The sequence below is a fragment of the Cyberlindnera jadinii genome (genome assembly GCF_001661405.1).
Source record: "Cyberlindnera jadinii NRRL Y-1542 unplaced genomic scaffold CYBJAscaffold_4, whole genome shotgun sequence".
NCBI lineage: Eukaryota > Fungi > Ascomycota > Saccharomycetes > Phaffomycetales > Wickerhamomycetaceae > Williopsis > Williopsis jadinii.
This window is the reverse complement of record NW_017963655.1, coordinates 816,852-836,929: the sequence shown is the minus strand read 5'-3', so window position 1 is coordinate 836,929 and position 20,078 is coordinate 816,852. Positions and strand designations below refer to the sequence as shown.

The following is a 20,078-nucleotide window of genomic DNA, read 5'->3' as shown; positions in this document are numbered from 1 at the left end:
CACACCCCTTAACCAGTGAGTACCCACCTGTCAGTAGCGGCCACTACCTGGAAACAGATCAAAGAAACGAGTAGCAATGCTACCTAACTATTCAATGTTTGAGCGTAATGGCACTCATATCAAACAATCTCAACAATGCCTGTGCTGATGATTCTGAGCCATTACCTCAGGGCCAATGCCTTAGCTAGACATTGATGATGTAGCTGTTTTAATGTCCAGCTGATCAAACCAATTCTGCCCCGTTTTGAGTTACTCTTCTATAACTTGTATAACTTAGTATGATGAATCTTTGGAGCAGCTCTTAAAGACTTAAAGCATCAAGTGGTGTGTGGGTCCCGAACCACCCGGGAGAACAAACTCATCGTGAATAGAGAGAATCTCCATTTTTAAACAACCCACAGAAGTATATCACCTGTACCCCCGGTGCTGTCATCACTGATCAACCATTCAACGTAGATTCTTCGTCTAAACTTACCCATGTCGGGCTTCTCCTCATGTACACTTTAGGGCCATCATGCATTGTCGGTGATTCGATCGAACAAAGATGTAACAGCTGTAACGAAGTGGAGACAGCTTAGTTTCAGAGCAGTGGTTGGTTTTCCCACATGGTTGCTTCCGCACTTGTTCTTCTTAACCGTTGACGCATCAGCGTATACACCAGTTCTTGTTTGCTATGCGCATATCACATGATTTAGCACAATGAAGTTTCGCTATTCGCCGTGGCTTACGGAGTTCTAAACTTCCTCCCGGTCCCACTTTGAACGTCCCGTAACAACTCAATGTTGCGATGTGTCCCGTGTGTTCTTCTTTGCATGAGTATGACCCGATCGCACTATTTCCCACAGGTGAGTGGAAACAGCTTGCCCATGTTCTTCCAATGCCGCAAAGCACACACAACAACACACCAAGTTCATCTCAATGTGAACCAAAAAAACAAACACAGCCCATCCAATGTATCCCAAGCAGCAGTGGCCAAATGGCCTAACCGAACTAAGCAAACGTGGTTAAAACACCATGGCTATGTAGGCACAGTTTTGGGTCCAGGCTTTGCTTTCGAATAGTCGACACAAGCGCACGACCCTGCAGTTCTCACGTCAGGAAATCCAGGCAGGAAGTTGTAGGCCGGCAAAAAGTTTTTCGTTCCATGGCTGGGCAGGATTGAAAAAAAAGAAGGGAGACAAAGGCAGTAAGAACTCGGTATCAACAACACTATTGTTAATACTCCCCTCCCCCACAAGGAAAGAGAGAGAGAGAAAAAAGTGGTAAAGAAGAGCAGGAGGAAGGGAATAGCAGGAGGAAGGGAAGAGCCACCAGGAACAACGTCAAGTAACACGATCAAAGGCAGTAGTATCATTATAGGAAGAAGATAGCCACCATTTTGAAGATGAACATGCAAACTGGGAAACAAGAGCAGGCCTATGTTGATTCTGAAGGCGCAGTTCTCGGAACCACTGGAGGGCCCAACCATGCTTACTTTAACGATATGCTTTCACCTTATTTTGCTCCGTATGGCATTGATGTCTCACATTTCCCCTTGACGAACCCACCGATCTTTGAGAGTGCCATGATGATGAACGGGCAAGGCCAACCACGCCGTCGTATCTCCATATCGAATGGGCAAATTGGTCAGATTATCGATCACGCTGATGATGGCTTTAGCGATTCCACTGTAAAGTCTCAGGATGACGTTGGCTTTGAAAGCAATACCCTGGCGGTGGAGCAGCAAAGTAGGGTCCCATCACAGATGCAAGTGCTTCAAGGTGGCCAGGCTCAGGTTGTACCATCTGTACGCTTGCCTTTACAGCAGCAGATTCCTCAGCAGGTGCTTTTGCAACAGCAGCAGCAACGGCTCCCCGTCCAACAACAAGTGATACCTCAAGGACAGTCACTCCCAGTTTCACCGCTAACACAGTCTACACGCTCACAACCCCAGGTTGTGCAACAAATCCGCCAGCAAACACAGACCCCAGCGCAAGCACAGCACTCCCAACAACATTCCCAACAGCAGCAGCCCCAGCAGCAGCTTCCTATCACAACTAACGCTGAGGGGGTCCCTATGACAAAGCTGATGTACAACAACGAGGTGATATTCAATCCGGAGGATGGCCCAATCCCCGGCACTGCCGCTTGGAAGAAGGCAAGGCTACTGGAACGTAACAGAATAGCAGCATCCAAATGTCGACAGAGAAAGAAAGCTGCGCAGAACCAACTAAAGGAGAACGTTGAGAAGTATGCCAAGGAGCTGGAAGATTTAACCAATGAAAACGAGGATCTCCGTGCGAAATTGGCTGCTATTCGTGAACTGGCAGAAAGAGAAGGCCTTTCGAACATTTTGGATTTGTGTTGATGGAAGCCATTTTGTGTAATTTGTTGATGTAAACAAACAAAATGTAAACAAACCTTCCAACATCAACAACAAAGCGAACAGAACGTTGACTACAACAACGGAAACACAGATTTCTCAAGGGCGCTTAAGTGTTAAAAGGACCAGTGAGACAAAAGAGGGTGGTAAGGTGTATAAAGATGGATGATTTAGTTCTTGTGAGTGGTATTTTGCCTTGCGGTGTTATTTATGTTATTTGCTTCCTGTATCGTCTCATTCTCTGTGACTTGTTTGTCCGTAGTTACTAACGGCGTGTATAGGCGATTGCACTTATCAAGTTGAAGAACTCGATGAAGTTACGTTCGGTCAGCGAGTTGTTTCAAAAACGGTCCCTTGATGCCATTCTTGGAGCCCTTGAAGGCGGTGATGAAGGCGTATCAGGCACTGACATTTGCTTTGCAAAAGTTCACCAGCAAGTTGAGTCGTTGACATCCCAAGAGAAGGAGGCATGGTGTTTTGTTCTTACGATGAAGGGCCTTCCAATCCTGTTGGTCGAAGAGCTCTTCCACAATGATGTTGAGCTCTTCACCAAGGTCGTCTCAAGTGTATTGAACACCTTCATCGTCGCCCATGAACTGCCAACTTCACGGGGAAACAATGCCTTCTTGACCCTCTACAGAGCAAACCAGCACCGCTTCGCACAGATTGGCAATCATGAGAACAACTACAACATGTGCAAAGAGCTGTCTTCATTGGATAGGATCCTTCAGTTGACCCATAAGAGTACACTCTTCATAAAAAGTTGTCTTATTATTGTACATACGCTTCGTTGCTAAGAGTAAGGATGGTGAGCTCCCGGCCATAGTCTGTATACAATAGCTATATCCAGTTTGGTGTTTTGGCTCAGTTCTTTTGCTTGTCGTTTCTAACCATGTCGAAATAGCTATGGTCCAAAGCCTCTCTCGCAGTGAGACGATCCTTATGGTCATATCTCAGCACTTTGTCGATGATATCCACAGCATCCCTTTGCGACGCGAGTTCCATGTTTTCTTCGTTGATGAAACGACTCCATGGACGCCTCGTGTACTGTCCCAAATCTTCGTATTCTGGTCCAAGTTGAATCTTATACTTATCCAGGTATGCAAATAGCTCATCTGTACCTAGTACACGCACTATCTGGACGAGCTGATCCGTATTGGACTTTCCATGGAAGAAAGGCTCCCTCTTGAAGATGATACTTGCCAACGTTGCACCAAAAGACCAGAGGTCCAAGGAATAGTCATAGTACTTATAGTTAACGAGCAATTCGGGACCTTTGAAGTACCTCGAGGCAACACGCACGTTATAATCGACACCAGGGTGGTAAAACTCCGCCAGACCCCAGTCGATGAGTCTCAACTTACGCTTTTCATGGTCAATCATGATGTTGTGCGGTTTAACATCACGGTGCATTATACCGACAGAATGGCAGAAATCCAACGCAACAAGCAAATCGTACATGTAATATCTGATGTCATAGTCCGTGAGCTTTGGATACAGCGTTCTGAAATCGGTATTGTTGACGTACTCAAACACCAACGCCGGTGTCTTTGAGATCGGCTCACGTACAATCGCCAACAGCTCAATGATGTTGGGACCCCCACTCAAGTTCTCAAGTATCTTGATCTCTCTTTTGATCTTCTTACGCTTAACAGGCTTCAGCACCTTGATGACAACAGTCTCCTTCCGGTCAATCGAAACACCTTCAAATACTTCGCTATATTTACCACGGCCCACTTTCTTCACAATTTCATACCCATCTTGTGATTCCCAACGAATCGCAGTCCCTTCATAGTCCCACCATTCGTTCCCTTTTAGCTCATTGGCATTGGCATATACCCTTGAAACGTGCAACCCATCATTATCACGCTCGCTCATGACGAATTCGCTTGTGTGGCTTCCTCTTCTGGCGCTTTATAAGTTGATGAAACGAACTACGTCCACCCTTTTCGGGCCTTCTGATGAACGTCTCGCAACTGTTTTTTTCTTATTTCCCTTTGTGGACGGGCGCGGGGAGCCGACAATGAACTTTTTGAGGTGTCTGGATGTTATCCAAAGATCACGTGCAGCGACACGTGATATGATTACATAATGTAACATCCGGACACCTCAGAATATACATCATCGGGTTTTACATATGGAGATGTAGCTCAACATTGAAATTGCTACCTGGGGAAAGCTCATCTCTGTCTGTTTCGTATTTGGTTGGGTGGAGTGATAGGATGCCACAGCTTCAGTCTATCGATCCTGGGCCTGATACAATCCGCGTTCTGATAACGACGGATAACCATGTTGGATATAGCGAATCAGATCCAGTTAGAGGCGATGATGCCTGGAAGACATTCGAAGAGATCATGACTATTGCGAGGGACGAAGACGTTGACTTCGTTCTTCAGTGTGGTGATCTGTTTCATGTGAATAAGCCCTCGAAGAAGTCCATGTACCATGTGATGAGAACACTCAGGAGAACGTGTTTTGGTGATAGACCTTGTGAGTTGGAGATGCTGAGCGACCCTTCAACGGTGTTTGACGATGGTATCAATAGTGTCAATTATGAGGATCCCAATCTGAACATCAGTCTCCCTGTATTTGCTATATCGGGTAATCATGATGATGCCTCCGGATCTGGTCTATTATCTCCCCTGGATCTTCTGAACGTGTCTGGACTGGTTAACCACTTCGGCAGAGTGATACAAAATGATCACATTGACGTTACACCTATTCTGTTGCAAAAGGGAGATACTAAATTGGCTCTCTATGGACTGGCATCTGTTAGGGATGAAAGGCTCTTCAAGTCTTTCCAAGAAAAGAAAGTAAAGTTTAGAAGGCCAAACGTCTTAGTTGATGAGTGGTTTAACCTCATGTGTGTACACCAAAACCATATACGAAGACCCAGAACTGCTTATTTACCGGAGCATTTCCTGCCATCGTTCCTTGATCTTGTAATATGGGGCCATGAGCATGAGTGTATTCCTCATACAACGTCAAATCCAAATGCTGGGTTTGAAACATTGCAACCAGGCTCCTCTGTTGCAACATCGCTAAGCGAAGGGGAAGCCCTCGAAAAGAAAGTGTTTATCCTTAACATACACCATCAGGACTACAGTCTAGAGAGCTTCAAGCTGAAAACAGTGAGACCGTTTCAAATGCTGGAGGTTGAATTGCAACAAGTCCCGAAGTTGAAGCCAGGTGCAGCGTATAGACAAGATGTTACAAGATACCTCATACAACAGGTTGAAACACTCATATCCAAAGCACAAGAAGACTATGAGGGGGACGATGAAACGATGCCACTGCCTCTCATCAGACTTCGTGTTGATTACTCTGGTGGTTATGAAGTGGAGAATCCAAGAAGATTTAGCAACAGGTTTGTTGGACGAGTCGCCAATGCCAACAGCGTAGTTCAATTCCACAAGAGAGCAGAGGCCAGAACTTCAACAAAGTCAAAGGCACAGGATAGACCAGTTGATGCTGTTGATGCTGATAACGTGAACATTGAAACATTCATCTCCAATTATCTTAGAGAGATGGAATTATCTTTGTTACCTGAAAAGGGAATGAATGATGCAGTGAAGAAGTTTGTTGAGAGAGAGGATAAAACAGCACTGAAGGATTACGTTAACTTAGAGCTGGAGGTTGAAGAGCGTGGATTCTTGGAGAATGAGAACTTGGACTTGGAAGATAACTTCAAATCGATCATGGAAAAGATCAAGAAGGAAAGAGAAGAGAGCCAAGCACTCGATTCTGAAGCTGTTCTTCCGATCACAGCACAGACAGAGACAACTAAGAGGCCAACAAGAACAACAAGAACAGTCACAAAGAAACAACCATCAAACAAGTCCAAAGAGATCGTTTCAGAAGATGATTTAGAAGAACTTATAGAACCACAGAAGTCGATCCGTAAACCATCGAAGCCAACAACAACACGTCGTGGCAGAAAGAAGAAAACACCATCACCAGTGGTTTCTAGTGAGGAGGAATTCGACGACGATGACGACGACTTTCAACTGGCTGAAGAAGAACCTATTGAAGTGATCTTATCCAGTGATGATAATGACGTTATAATGGATTTACATACTCCATCACCACCAAAAAAACAAACCAGAACAAGGCAACAAAGGTCAACAGCTATTAAACCAACAGCAGCACTAGGCCGAGATAAACACAGAGCATCATCAAAGGTCTCAGATACAATTAGCGATCTGTTGTCAAAGGGCCGCAAGTAAACGCATCTACATAATTGCTAATGGAGAATATATATACGTATATCATCTTAACGTTAAGTGAGATAACAACAAAAGTTTTTGTTGGCCTATGTACCTCAGAGAAGAATTCATTAATCCTTTGGACCAATCATCTTCTCTGGTCTGACCCACTCGTCAAACTCCTCCTCAGTCAAGGCGTTGAGCTCAAGAGCACTTTGCTTCAAGGTGAGACCCTTCTTGTGAGCGTTCTTAGCAACCTTAGAAGCCATGTCGTAACCGATCTTTGGGTTCAAAGCGGTAACAAGCATGAGAGATTCGTGCAAAGTCTTCTCAATCTTGTCCTTGTTAGCAACGATACCTTCAACACAGTGGATTCTGAAGGAGTTGGCACCGTCACCGATGAGTCTGATTGATGACAACAAGTTGGAGATCAAAACTGGCTTGAAGACGTTAAGCTCGAATTGACCAGAGGCACCGGCAAAGGTGATGGCAGAGTGGTTACCAAAGACCTGACAAGCAACCATGGTGAGGGCCTCGTTTTGAGTTGGGTTGACCTTACCTGGCATGATGGAGGAACCTGGCTCGTTCTCTGGAAGAGACAACTCACCGTAACCACAACGTGGACCAGAGCCCAAGTATCTGATATCGTTGGCGATCTTGTAAAGAGAAACAGCAACGGTGTTCAAAGCACCAGATGCCTCAACAATGGCATCGTGAGCAGCGAGAGCTTCAAACTTGTTTGGAGCAGTCTTGAACTCGTGGCCTGTCTCCTTGGATACTTGAGCAGCAACAGCCTCGGCAAAGCCCTTTCTGGTGTTAAGACCAGTACCGACAGCAGTACCACCTTGAGCAAGGAAGGACAAGTTGATCAACGCGTTCTCGACACGGCCGATACCGTTGGTGAGTTGTTGAACGTAACCAGAGAACTCTTGACCAAGGGTCAATGGAGTGGCATCTTGCAAGTGGGTTCTACCGATCTTGATGATGTCCTTGAACTCCTCGGACTTTGCTTGCAAAGCGTCTCTGAGGGCAACGAGCTCTGGGATCAAATGGTGCTTGATCTCAGTGACAGCTGCAATGTGCATCACTGTTGGGAAAGTATCGTTGGAACTTTGAGATTGGTTCACGTGGTCATTTGGGTGAACCGGCTTCTTGGAACCCAACTCACCACCGAGGATCTCAATGGCTCTGTTGGAGATAACCTCATTGGCGTTCATATTGGATTGCGTACCAGAACCGGTCTGGAAGACAACCAATGGGAAGTGGTCTTTGAGCTTACCTTGGGCAACCTCGTCAGCAGCTTGTTGGATAGCCTTGGACAACTCTGGCTTCAAAGTTCCCAATTCTTCGTTAACAATGGCAGTGGACTTCTTCAAGATACCAAAGGCTCTGACAACAGGCTCTGGCATCTTTTCACGTTCACCACCAATTTTGAAGTTTTGGAAGGATCTTTGGGTTTGTGCACCCCAGTATTTGTCTGCTGGCACCTTCAGCTCACCAAAGGCATCAGACTCGACTCTGTAAGCTTGAGACATGGCTCTAACGGTAGTGTGGAATGATCTAGCAGTTGTTCTGTAACGAAGCATTAGTTGTTTCTAAACTCTGGGTTGTTTCTCTTTACGATTTCAATTGAACGTTCAAATAAAGGAACTGTGATTTCAATCGAAGTTGGAAGGAAGAAAAGGAAACAAATTGACCAGAAACAGATGTGCGTGGCTTGTACCGGTGGGAATTTAAGTAACGCTGCCAGGGTAAATGGAAAGGGGACAATGGTTGGGGGGTTTTTTGTTTTTTTTTTTTCGAATCCGACGTCGCTTCCGGTGAAACATGACTGGCTGAACATAAATACGGGGAAACATGGTCATGGATTGGTGCAAGGGTTAATGGGTGTTTGGATGAATCATAGCATGTTTTTTTTTTTTTGTTTTCTGTTGTAGTCCATCCTCATTCATCAACATTTTTTTTACAATCTATGATATGGGTTCAATCTAATAGAATAGTTAGTCAGGTTCTCAGCATTGAGAGTTTATTAACAGATTGATTTAGTTAAAGAAATCTTCTTCAAAGGTATCATAATACTCTGTGTATCACACGTCTCACTCCCTCACCACTGATGCTGACACGGTTATCGGAAACAAGTTTGTTCAAAGCCTCGGACATTTCAACGGTTTCAACATTAAGTTGGGATTGCTTGTTGAACTCTGATATAAGGTTATTGAATGTGATGGAATTATCTGGTAATTCCTCGATGAACTTGAACAGTGAATTTGTCAAGTCCTCCTTCAGACGTCTTTCAGTGGAACTTTGACCAGTTTGAACCAGATCCATATCGATTTTACCAGTTAGGGGATCCATCGCGTAATCCTTAATAGCACTCTTGATTAACCTCACGGCTTCTTGAACGTCGCCTAGCTCGACAAGCTCAGAGAGTCTCATCTTTGCGTGAGCCTCTGATAATCTGATCATGCTCTCCAATTGTCTTGTTGTTGCAGTGATTCTCTTTTCATTGGCCCTTGAATCATCACCCATTTTACGCATATCGACATAACATTTAACCAATTCATCCTTAGCCTCAGGTGTCAATTTTGGGAAGCAGTTCTGCTTTGCATATCCGATATACATCGTCAAGAACTCAACAGGCAAGACTTCCGTCTCCGCAGCGTTATCTGGAGTGTCTTCGAGGTACATATTGGTGATGTGTTTCGCAAGCATACGATCCATACGATCGTCAACTTTATCCAACAATAGATAAACAAGGTCGAATCTTGACAGTAACGGAGGTGGAAGATCAATGTTTTTAGTCACTGGAAGTGTTGGATCGTATCTAGAGTGAACAGGGTTGGCCGATGCTAAGATAGATGTACGAGCGTTTAACGTTGTGATGATACCAGCTTTGGCGATGGAAATGGTTTGTTGTTCCATAGCTTCATGCAAAACACTTCTTGTAAACTCATTCATCTTGTCGAATTCATCAATACAACAAACACCACCATCACTTAAAACTAAAGCACCAGATTCAAGCACAAACTGTCTAGTGTCGATATCACGCGTAACATAAGCTGTTAAACCCACAGCGGAAGACCCTTTTCCAGATGTATAAATACCTCTTGGTGCAATCTTATGAACATACTGTAACAGTTGTGACTTCGATGTAGATGGGTCACCACAAAGCAAAACGTTTATGTCACCTCTGTATTTACCACCTTTGGTGAATTTTTTCGAAGTACCTCCAAACAACTGCAACAATATACCCTTTTTAACGTCATCCAGTTCGTAGATACTTGGTGCAACAGATCTTGCAAGCAACTCATAAACATCCAATCTGTTTGCAACGCTCTTAATCTTTATAATATCATCTTCGGTGATTTTTCTAGTCTCTTCAACGTCCTGCTTTCTGGAAATATCAGAATCAACGTTTAAAGAAGTGTCAATGTTCAACCGTCTTTTGTCGGTTTTCTTAATGTGCACAACATCCAAAAAAGTTTTGTAGAGCGATCTCAAGACTCTTTGTCTTGCATTGACTCTAACAGGAGTAGATCTGAAGATACCAGTTGCTTCAATCTTGTCACCGGGTCTCATGCTATCAACGAGTTCATCGTAGACACATAAAGAAACGGAATGTGGAGTTTGACCGTCTGGAACATTATCCGGGGTCTCCTGGACCTTGATAATCTGCTTATCCGCGAAGGAGCATCTGTTATGTATAAGGATCATCGAGTTGGGTTGTGCACAAGCATTACGTGGACACACCGTTGGCTCCTGTATGATACCTCTGTCAATTTCAACCACCGTGGTGTGTTCACAAACGTTACATCTAAAGAACGCGATCTTCATGTCTGGAATCACAGGTGTTGATCTGATAACGATTCCCTTGATGGAGACTAGTCTGTCGATATCATCTGGATTCAACTCACGCATGTCCTTTTGAGTGGAAACGTTAAACGGTCTCACCTTGTAAATACTACCTTCAATCTCTGAAATCTCAAAGTCGAGATCGTTATCCATCACTAGTTGAACCATGCAGTCCTTCACTGTCTGGTCCATTATCGGGATGACTTCCTGTGGATAATCCTGTAATTGTTGATATAGCTTCTTAGTTGCAGGGTACGCCAACAAATTTCTGGCATCCAGGTTCAAATTGGTGGTCCCCAACTCACGCATCTCATTCATGAGGTTGATGTAGTACAAATCTTCATCGTCGCCGTCGAAGTCGGCATCCACGTCATCACCGTCAAGCTGCTTTCTATGGCGAATCTTGAACCCCGTCAAGAAGTCTCTGAACTTGTGCGTCACTTCAACGATACTAACGTTCGTACCCCAAATAACCCTAACGTTATCCTCCTGTGCATCAACGTCACCACCGGCACCATCAGACAGTCCACTATTCAAGTTCGAGCTGCTGCCAATATTCATGTCCTGCGGCACCTCACGACGTTGGCGCCTTGGTGATGACAGATCAGAGCCGTGGATATCACCTCTCATATGGCGGAGATTCTCAGCACGGCGTCTGGCATTGATGTCAGAGCGGATATCACTGGCAAGGTCGGTATGATCTGTTCTGCCTCTTCCCTCACTGCCCAAGGCGCTTGAAGAGTAGTGCAAAGGAGAGCTAGCACCTGCACCTGAGCCTGCTCCACCTTGACCGATGGAGGAGCCTGGGTTGGAGGAAGGAAAGAACAACGGGGAGCTCACCTCAGCGTTGGCGGCTCTTCTCCTCTGCTCCTGTGCTGTGGACTCAACGTCTGAGGATGGCGCTACGAACAACGGCGAGGATGGCACCGGCGGTTGGCCCTCGCCGTGTTGTGAATCGTTTGGTGAACTCATTGTGATGAAGCGCTTGGTGGAAGATCGCTTTGTTTACACCGCTTTGTTTACACTGCTTTGTTTTTGTGGTTGTTGATGTTGATATTGGTGATGCTGTTTTTGTGGCTTTTGTGGGTTTCTAAAAAAAATTCTGTTGACGTGTGGAAAAACGCGTCTAATTAATTTTCCCGATTAGGAAAGCACGCGTAACGACGTGTAAGCTGTCTGTTCAATGGTAAATAGATTATGGGGGAGTTACACGGTCAATCGCCGCACTAACAGAAACAGGAAACTCTGGTATCGATCACCTGTTTGATCTACCGATATTTTTAACCACCTACAACGGTGTATTCACCCACTTTACAAAGAAGCCTGGGCTCTACTTATAGATACGTATCATCTCAGAGACCTAAAAGACCGACAAGATGAAGGACAATGGCGCCGTGTACAATGTTCCCGAAATAGAGCCCTTGCGTATGTTCAGAGAAGCTCGTGTGGCACCAGCTGAGCCTGGAGCAGTGCTCCCTCCAGAGACTGCCTAGTACGATGGTGCGAGCGTGCTATTTGTCTCTGTTCCAGTCGTACTCTCAGCAGCGATGTACGCATTCAATGAGACTGGAGTAGCATTCGCATCTACAGTTTCTTCTGTGCCAACGGCTCCACTGTCGTCACTTTGTAGAATGTCCTATGTTTCAGCTGTACTCAGTCCACGTGAGGCCACTGAGAGGGTCACGACTTGTGTAGTTGTGCGCGTAATAACCATTTCAGTGCTTGACTCGTCACGACAAGACTTCACCACAGAAGTGATGACGGCTAGAGCCGTCTCCGTGGTGTGGCTTCCACCTGAATCAAAGGGAGCATAAGTTGTGTATGTAGATTCAACGCTATTGAAGGTGCCTGTGGCAATTGAAATGTCCGCAGTGATCACCTCCTCAAGGCAAACATCGTTGGTACAATGGGTTGTCATGGGAGCTGTGGTGGACACACCATCCTTCGTTGCTTCAGCGTGTGATGTAAGCTCATTGTTGTCGATAGCAGACACCGTTGTCGCACCAGTGGTGGCAACAACTTCATTACAGTGGTTATCCTCACAGGAAGTTACGGTTAGTATGGTGGTATTCATTTCCCTCTTTGGCGTGGGTTCTGCTGTGATTACGCCGTTGGTAGTATAAGACGTAACATTTCCTGTTCAACTGTGATTGCAACGATAACACCGGTGGTTACCTCTTCAACAGTACGCTGATCATCTTTAAGCAGGGGTTTGGTGATAACAGTGGTGGCAGGCTCCGTTGACATGGCGTCTTCTGAGCTATGTGTACCACACGCTCCTGATGTGATCAATGGGAACTCACTAGAAAACTTACTGTTACACTCACTAGAAGACTCGATGGAAGACATAGAACTTGACCCAGTTGAAGACACAGTATAAATATCACCGGAAGGTTAACTAGATTCTCCACTGGATGACAAAACTGCCATGCCGGTAACAGTGGTCTCCAGGTTCCAAGCAACAACAGCTTTCTTAACCAGCCTATGATTGTCCAAAGTAGTGATTGCAATGCGTGCATGCAATACCCATACATTGTCGGTAGTGACTTCGCTTTCAATAACAAATGAAAGTTTCTCATTGTATGGGATTTCATTGTTGATATGTGCAAGAGCATCTGTATAAACGAATCCGCTGTTATAAGTGTCATTCTTGGTGATTATAACTTCCACTTGTATCAATGGACCAAGTATAGCAGGAATACTCAGACTCAGGTAACAACAGAGTCTCCAGTATTCCCTTCTTAGGTATTTGGTGTTCCTGTAAACGTCGAGCTGTACGTTGAGTTTGCAGCATCAGAGGATGTCGTTGGAGGTTCATTGGGGGCTCAGCTGAGGATGCAGTTAATTCAACAGAAGGCACAGGAGACTTGCTTGACAATTCAGATGGCGATTCAGATGATACTTCAGATGAAGAGTCAAATGATGATCCACCGGGCTCGCTGGAAGATTCACTTGAAGATCTACTTGATCATTGAGTTAATGATTCTGACGATCTTGTTGATGATCCTGTTGACTATCAGCTGGAATATTCAGTAGATACTTCACTGGATTCGCAAGACGCCAAAGATTCCGTAGACAATTCTGAGGATAATGACAATTCAACTAATAACTCAGAGGATAATGATACGGATAACAGCAATGATCACTGACTCGACAATTCGCTCATAGATTTGCTCACAGCCATATTGAAGGACATATCGAAAGATGTTGTGATATACTCCCTGACAAAAAGACTGAAAGGCTCAACAGCATATGATTCCACCGATACACTGGATGATTCACATAATCCTGTGGATGACATACAAGGGAACCCAACAGCAACCAAGTCTACATACTCATCACTAGGACTTTCTTTTCCAAATTCATTGATATTACCAACTGTTGGTCTGGAAATCACTCAACATGAAGTCGATTCAAGAAGTGGTACTATCAACAAATGTATCAATAGTTTCATCCTTGGACAGCTTCATACGACGAGAGAGCGGAACCCATGCGGCACCTGGGACTCCTTAGATAGCACTCCTTTAAAATCTGTTCAGGCAGTGGAACTTGAGACACTGCTGCATCGCAGATCAATGTCTCTGCATCTGAGCCACCGGCTCCCTATCATGGTGTCCATAGGGCTATTTGACCATGGCCAATCACTCCTATTCACTTCCATCGTATGTGACTCTATGTTGTTTCCAGATATCGGTGTGCATAATGGAGATGAATCATTCCTTTGGCTGCAAACTGCATAGCCTGTTCAAAGAATCATGGTCCACTTGCCACTTCTTCTCTGTTTGTTTGCTTCCGACTTTGGTGGCTAACGATCTCAAGGTGTTTTCGATTGTAATCTTTGTATAGTTTGGTAGCTCTTTTTTCAGAATCTCAACCATTGTTGGAATGCTAAACTCACAATCGTGTACTTTGTCCGCAAACTTCTCTAAATCGTCACGGTCAGTGATCATCGTCTTTGATTTCTTCTTCAATGGTGTTTCTGCATTACCACCATTGCTCTGTTGTTGCTGTGTTTGCCAATAGTTGAATGATGGATCCAATGGAAGTGAAACATTTGGTTTCAAGACTTCAAATCTGATACAACCAGCTGATGTTTGGTCAGAATTTCCCCATGTTATTACTGGAATGAGTGGTCCAAGGATCTTCTTTCTCTGTTCTGTGCTGTTACCACCGTTGTTATCTTCTTCGAGGAAATCAGTCATCTCGTCTTCGTCGTCGTCATCGTCATCTTCGTCATCATCGTCATCATCTATATCTTCTCCCTCACCATCGTCATCTTCATCGATAACGTCATCGAAATCGATGAATTCCTTATCCAAGGTTCTAAGAGGGTCAGAGCCCAATCCATGGCAACTTTGGGTGTATGATCCTATCCAACTCTTTACACTTTCGTAAAACTTGATGAATTTTATACGGATTGGTGCACTTGTCAGTCCATTCTCATAGATATACTGTGCAGTCGCTCCTTCATTTTCTCCCTCCTCCTTTAACACAGGGAGTGATCTGAACCATTGCAACAAGTCGCTTTGTGAACACTCGTTCTCAAGAGCCTTATCAAAGTCATTAACAGATTCGGTCAGCTGTTCCTTTGACAAGTTTCCAGCCAGTGTCACTCCCTCACGGATGAAGAAAGGTTTGAACGATTTACGATAGTCATTCTCCCTCAACCTGTGGTCTGATCCTTGCTGTTGCTGCTGTTGCTGTTGCATCAGCACCGATGTGGACTTGACAGAGGTCTTTGGTTTGAAGAAATTACTGATCTTCAACTTATCTTTTTTCTTCTTCTCCTGTTCTTCCTTGAGCTTCTTCTCCTGTTCCTTTTGTAGTCTCTCCTGCTCTTTCTTCAGCTTTTCTTCTTGCTTCTGCTTCTCCTTCTCCTCTCTCTCCTTTCTCAGCTGTTCTCTCTTCAGTTCATTCTCCCTTTTGATTCTATCCTTCTCCTCCTGTTTCTTCTTCCTCTCCAACAGCTGTTGCTGTCTCTTCTCCTCTTTCAGTCTCTTCTCTTCTTCTTTTGCCCTTTCCCTGTTGAGTTTCTCCTCCAGTCTCTTTCTCTCCCTTTCCTCTTTCTCCTTAAGCTTCTCGAGCTGTTTGGGGGTCAGCTTCCTCTCAGAAGTTTGTGCTGGAACGGACAATGATGTATCATCATCATCATCAACGCTAACCACAGTAATTTCAGATGTATTTCCTAGTTCTTGGATCTTCAAAAGCTCAACAGACTCGTTATCATTCATCTCGACAACTTCTTCCTTCATGAATTGGATACCTTTACTAACTCTTTCAACCCGGATATGAGAAGAACACCACAAGTTGATGCTTGATACCGACGCGTGAAAACTTCCAAAACACGAAAAGTTTATACGCATTTCTTTTTTCGCGTCAGTGATTATGTAATATTTATGTCATCATTATGTAATGTGTCATGTGTCATGTGATATCGATATATAACACACGTGACTTTTTTAACTCCTCCAAAATAGAGAGAAAAGTATGTAAACAAAGTCCAATATCATCTTCAACTGTTCATTTCTTCTCATGAACACCTACAGAGGTTGGATGCCATATGCTCTGATTGTCTGATATTGTGAGATATCAGCACGGTGTGAAGTAACAATAATGTCGAGCTCGGACGATATCTTCATCTCTACTCAGATCCAATCACGGCTAGATGATATTGAAATGGAGGAAGAGCTGAAGGTGAAGAGGAAGACTCTCTTGGAGAAGTTTATGAATGTTCCCCCGGTACCGTTGTCGTCTTCATCTTTGTCAAGTGGTGTTCTAGAGGTTAGTAAACCTGAGAGTAAGAAGAAAGGCACCAAGAAGAAGCCGTCGAATAGAAGGAAAAAGGCCAACTTGAGTGTTACAGAACAGATGATTCTGAAATTGAGTGGTAAACCACAGAAGTACAACCGTATGATACATACACAAGGGTTGAACTCCGTCGATGTGCCCTTGTCGAGGGACTATGACAATGTCTTCGATTCTAAAGAGTGGCAGACTGTAAGGTTTAGCCTCCATTTGAATGGACAGTGTCACTATGGGAACAATGATGAATTAACGAATGACGGTAGGGTGATCAAGGAAGAGATTGGTGAAGGTGATATGACCAAAGATGACGGAAATATGCAGTTATGGTCAGTTGCAAGTCAAGCACCCGTGGATTTGCAGGACTCATCGATGTGTAATGGGACAACTCCAACTGCTGTCAAAACGGATGATTTTGACTCTGCAATCACTCTTAGTCAGTGCCTACTGCCTCTATTGGACCACAAGGAGGAACAACCGGATGAGATAATTGAGATTGAAGATTCAGAGGGTGAACTTACCATCATCGACGTTGAAGAGTTCTGTAAATTGAATGGAATCACCACAACCACAGTACATAGAGAGAAAAGGCGTATAAAGGTACCCTTCTATGGGATCAATGAAAATGAATCGAAAGCTTCAAGGGACTACGTGGAACTTCATGATGCATGGGAGGATAATGAAGTGGTCTACAACACCACTGACGATGAAACGGACATGGGCTATATACTATTAGAGGTTTAACAAATATTAACGAGAAATCGATGGACTTGGTTAGATGCAGTTAAACTCCATCAGATAAAAGAGCATTTAACCCTTGAATATAAAGCTGGTCCATTGCGTAGACCTACTGACAAGGATATTTCATCTCTGATTGTTAAACCGAGCGTTGATTTGGGAAAACCACAATGTGATGAGGGTGAACAATAAAGAAGGAAGAACAAAGAGGCTCTTGCAAACATTTCCATCGATTCCCACATAAGCATACTCCCATAGGAGCGATTTTCTCCCGCGACATTCATGGTCTCCTGGATACCATCAGCAACTCTATCAAAATCACCATGAGAGATGAACTCTCTAATCTTCTGTAGTTCGACTGTGCTCGTGTAGGAACGCCGAATCTTCTCCATTATCTCAAAATAACTTTCGAAATAGTGTTAATCAGGGGTCATAAGAGCTGCCTGTGTGACAAAACCTTCTATACCGTTTGAACTCAATTCTCTACGAACTCCTGTTCACTCCTCCTTATGCTTAGCTAACATCTGGGAGAATCCGTTTCATGCTAGTCGTCAAGCTCAATTGAAATCCATTTTGAGCTCTTGGTCGTGATATATTGATCTTGTATCAACAGACTGAAGAGCAGGTGCTAACCTCACAGAACCTCCCTGTTCGTGAGTCTCCTCTTCTGGTTTTCAGGATACTTCTCTCTGCACGGAGTAGACCTTTCTTCAATTAGCTCTTTACAAACCTCATCTTCATTTCCGTCATCGCCTCCATTTCAGCACTTGTGCCACTTGCGTCTAAAGAAACGTTCGGTTTTACACACTATCTATCGCTCTTTAACGCTCTGTTATTTGTCCTGTCACAGTGTTAACCAAAACCACCTGTTCATGTCTTATAACCAGCTGAATTATAAAGACTCCATGCGTCTGTCCAAGTCGGAGATCTCTGGAGAAAGACACCTCAACCTTTGCCCTTGCATTGGTCTCCAACAGTGGCACCTGTGTCTCGTCCAGCGTACACAACGGTGGGCTGACTTCCAGAGCCTCCATTACTCAGCTAGTTCGAAGATATATTCCGAGCACTGCTAAAGGAAGCTTCAAGTGTCGGTATTAAGGCTATAGTCTAAGAGTAGCATGCTTACTGTCCATTTGGTCCCGGACATATGCATCTGAGCGTCTCAGCGAGGCATCTGGATAACGAAGCTGTGCATTGTGGACTTGGGACACGTTGTCCGAAGTTAAATGACGGGACTAAATTTCCCTGAGAACCAGCGTTTACACTGGTTGGAAAGGCGCAACGGGGTCTCCCACTTGAGCCACACTCTTTCTGATTACCGTCGTCGTGCTCACTCTGTCCTTCTGGGTCTCAGGATGAAAATCCCCGCCTACTTATTTGGCTTTGAAACCACTTCGTCCTCATGTCCCTGGCCTGTGGTTTCTCCATTCTGGTCTGAAAAGCAATTCGGCTCGGTTATAATGGGCCTACAAAGGTAACCGGACCATTGAGGTTGGAGATATTGATATTGGCAGTCATGAGTTCAATTACTCCGGTGTGAAAGAGGGCTTTATGAGTGCTAATTTTCTCTGTGTTCTCCTAAGCTTCTGGACCTCATGTTGGTTCCCACATGGCCTTTGTCCCAAACGGAGGGACTGGACTTGGCCGCCACTTTGAATGCTCACCGGAGCGCTTCCTATTTGGGAAGGAGCCATTGTCCATTGGTCTAATGCAAATGTGCGTGAAGCTTCAACTTAGATTGGCTTCTCTGATCAACAAAAAGCACAACGGTGGTGCTTGTCCATGTGTCCTTATGCTCTATGTATGAGCATCGCCTCTATTTACACATGTTTGGTCTTTACAAGCAATATAAAATGAACTGGTGAACGTATATATTATAGGTAATGAAGTACAGAAAATGTATCAGAACGTGTATCCTGGGTCTCAAACCCACCTATAGGAAGAAGAAGCAAAATAAATGAGAGCCAATGGGATGGAAACACGCTGGAAACCTTGACAAATTTCGAAATCAAAAATTGTGTGCGAAAGAGTCCAAAGGAGAATGAAACAACTTGTTGTGAATGACCTTGAAATCAGATCAAAGCGACAGCAAAAAGAAGAGCAGAAAGTGCTGAAACCACAGACTTTTTGGCTGCTGCACCTTCATATGAAGTGACACTTGCCGTGGTCTCAGAACCAGCTTCAGTAGAAGATCCTGATGATCCAGCTTCAGTAGAAGATCCTGATGATCCAGCTTCAGATGATCCTGATGATCCAGCTCCAGATGATCCTGATGATCCAGCTCCAGATGATCCTGATGATCCAGCTCCAGATGATCCTGATGATCCAGCTTCAGATGATCCTGATGATCCAGCTTCAGATGATCCTGATGATCCTGATGATCCAGAGGATCCAGCTTCAGTAGAAGTGGTTGAAGATCCGGACTCGCCAGATTTGCCAGATTCAGTGGAAGCAGCAGCCTCTAAAGTAACAGTGGCAGTAACCTTGGTGATCTCTTCCTTCTCGGAAACTGAGTAAGAGGTGGTACCACTAACAACAATCTCAGCAGTCTCGGACTTGGTGATAGTAACCTCATCAACAGCAACACCATAGCTTTCAACAACCACAGTGGTGGACTCTGAACCACCAACAGTACTAACAACAGTGACGGTAGTAACAGTTGCCTCAGCACCAGTACCGTGAGTCTCAACAACATCAGTAGTGATGACGGAGCCACCAGTAGCGGTAACGATGGTCTTTGTCTCAGTGACAATAACATCGTAACACCCACCCTCGCATTCAATGGTCTTGGTGATAGTTGTGGCACCCTCTTCACAAACTTCACATGGGATGGTAACGCAAACGACCTTCTCGGTGTGTGTCTTGGTGGTGAGGTATGTCAATGGACAGTAGGTGGTATAAGAAGTAACGATACCAGAAATGGTCTCAGTAACGACAGTGACACCAGTTGGAGCCTCAGTTTCATGGCACTTGTTATCCTTACAGCTTGTGATGGTAACAAGTGTAGTGCTGTCCGCAGTGACAGTACTTGTCTCTGTAGATGAGGTTAAAGTGATATCTGGTGATTCGGAAGTGGTCTCAGTGGAAGGCTCAGAGGACTCTTCAGAGGATTCAGCAGA

General features: G+C 44.6%; 9 protein-coding genes across 9 annotated transcripts; 4 read left to right on the top strand and 5 right to left on the bottom strand.

Moving 5' to 3' along the window:
- The first annotated feature begins 1,288 nt into the window (after positions 1–1,288).
- CYBJADRAFT_167147 (bZIP transcription factor) lies at positions 1,289–2,828 on the top strand. Its single transcript, XM_020214787.1, has one exon. It carries the CDS (start codon positions 1,385–1,387, stop codon positions 2,345–2,347), a length of 963 nt encoding a protein of 320 aa, XP_020071525.1. The 5' UTR covers positions 1,289–1,384; the 3' UTR covers positions 2,348–2,828.
- CYBJADRAFT_172463 (uncharacterized protein) lies at positions 2,524–3,159 on the top strand (the record flags this gene model as incomplete). The annotated part of the gene is made up of 2 exons (XM_020216338.1): positions 2,524–2,541; positions 2,644–3,159. The coding sequence occupies 2 exons, from the start codon at positions 2,524–2,526 to the stop codon at positions 3,157–3,159; spliced, it is 534 nt and encodes a 177-aa protein (XP_020071524.1).
- CYBJADRAFT_167146 (casein kinase 2 catalytic subunit CKA1) lies at positions 3,059–4,298 on the bottom strand. Its single transcript, XM_020214786.1, has one exon. It carries the CDS (start codon positions 4,238–4,240, stop codon positions 3,227–3,229), a length of 1,014 nt encoding a protein of 337 aa, XP_020071523.1. The 5' UTR covers positions 4,241–4,298; the 3' UTR covers positions 3,059–3,226.
- Positions 4,299–4,584: 286 nt separating this feature from the next.
- On the top strand, positions 4,585–6,084 carry MRE11 (MRX complex nuclease subunit; the record flags this gene model as incomplete). The annotated part of the gene is made up of 1 exon (XM_020213327.1): positions 4,585–6,084. A coding segment is annotated over one exon (1,500 nt), but the record flags the coding sequence as incomplete, so codon positions are not given.
- A 614-nt stretch (positions 6,085–6,698) lies between these two features.
- Positions 6,699–8,102, bottom strand: FUM1 (fumarase FUM1; the record flags this gene model as incomplete). Its single annotated transcript, XM_020212589.1, has 1 exon — positions 6,699–8,102. The coding sequence occupies one exon, from the start codon at positions 8,100–8,102 to the stop codon at positions 6,699–6,701; it is 1,404 nt and encodes a 467-aa protein (XP_020071521.1).
- Positions 8,103–8,637: 535 nt separating this feature from the next.
- Positions 8,638–11,391, bottom strand: MCM4 (MCM DNA helicase complex subunit MCM4; the record flags this gene model as incomplete). The annotated part of the gene is made up of 2 exons (XM_020216842.1): positions 8,638–11,120; positions 11,142–11,391. The coding sequence occupies 2 exons, from the start codon at positions 11,389–11,391 to the stop codon at positions 8,638–8,640; spliced, it is 2,733 nt and encodes a 910-aa protein (XP_020071520.1).
- Positions 11,392–12,055: 664 nt separating this feature from the next.
- On the bottom strand, positions 12,056–12,493 carry CYBJADRAFT_161895 (uncharacterized protein; the record flags this gene model as incomplete). The annotated part of the gene is made up of 1 exon (XM_020213646.1): positions 12,056–12,493. The coding sequence occupies one exon, from the start codon at positions 12,491–12,493 to the stop codon at positions 12,056–12,058; it is 438 nt and encodes a 145-aa protein (XP_020071519.1).
- Positions 12,494–13,883: 1,390 nt separating this feature from the next.
- Positions 13,884–15,896, bottom strand: RLF2 (Rlf2p). The gene has a single exon (XM_020217913.1). The coding sequence runs from the start codon at positions 15,780–15,782 to the stop codon at positions 14,133–14,135; it is 1,650 nt and encodes a 549-aa protein (XP_020071518.1). The 5' UTR covers positions 15,783–15,896; the 3' UTR covers positions 13,884–14,132.
- Positions 15,897–16,022: 126 nt separating this feature from the next.
- Positions 16,023–16,965, top strand: CYBJADRAFT_184124 (uncharacterized protein; the record flags this gene model as incomplete). Its single annotated transcript, XM_020217109.1, has 1 exon — positions 16,023–16,965. Exon 1 carries the CDS (start codon positions 16,033–16,035, stop codon positions 16,963–16,965), a length of 933 nt encoding a protein of 310 aa, XP_020071517.1. The 5' UTR covers positions 16,023–16,032.
- Positions 16,966–20,078: the final 3,113 nt, after the last annotated feature.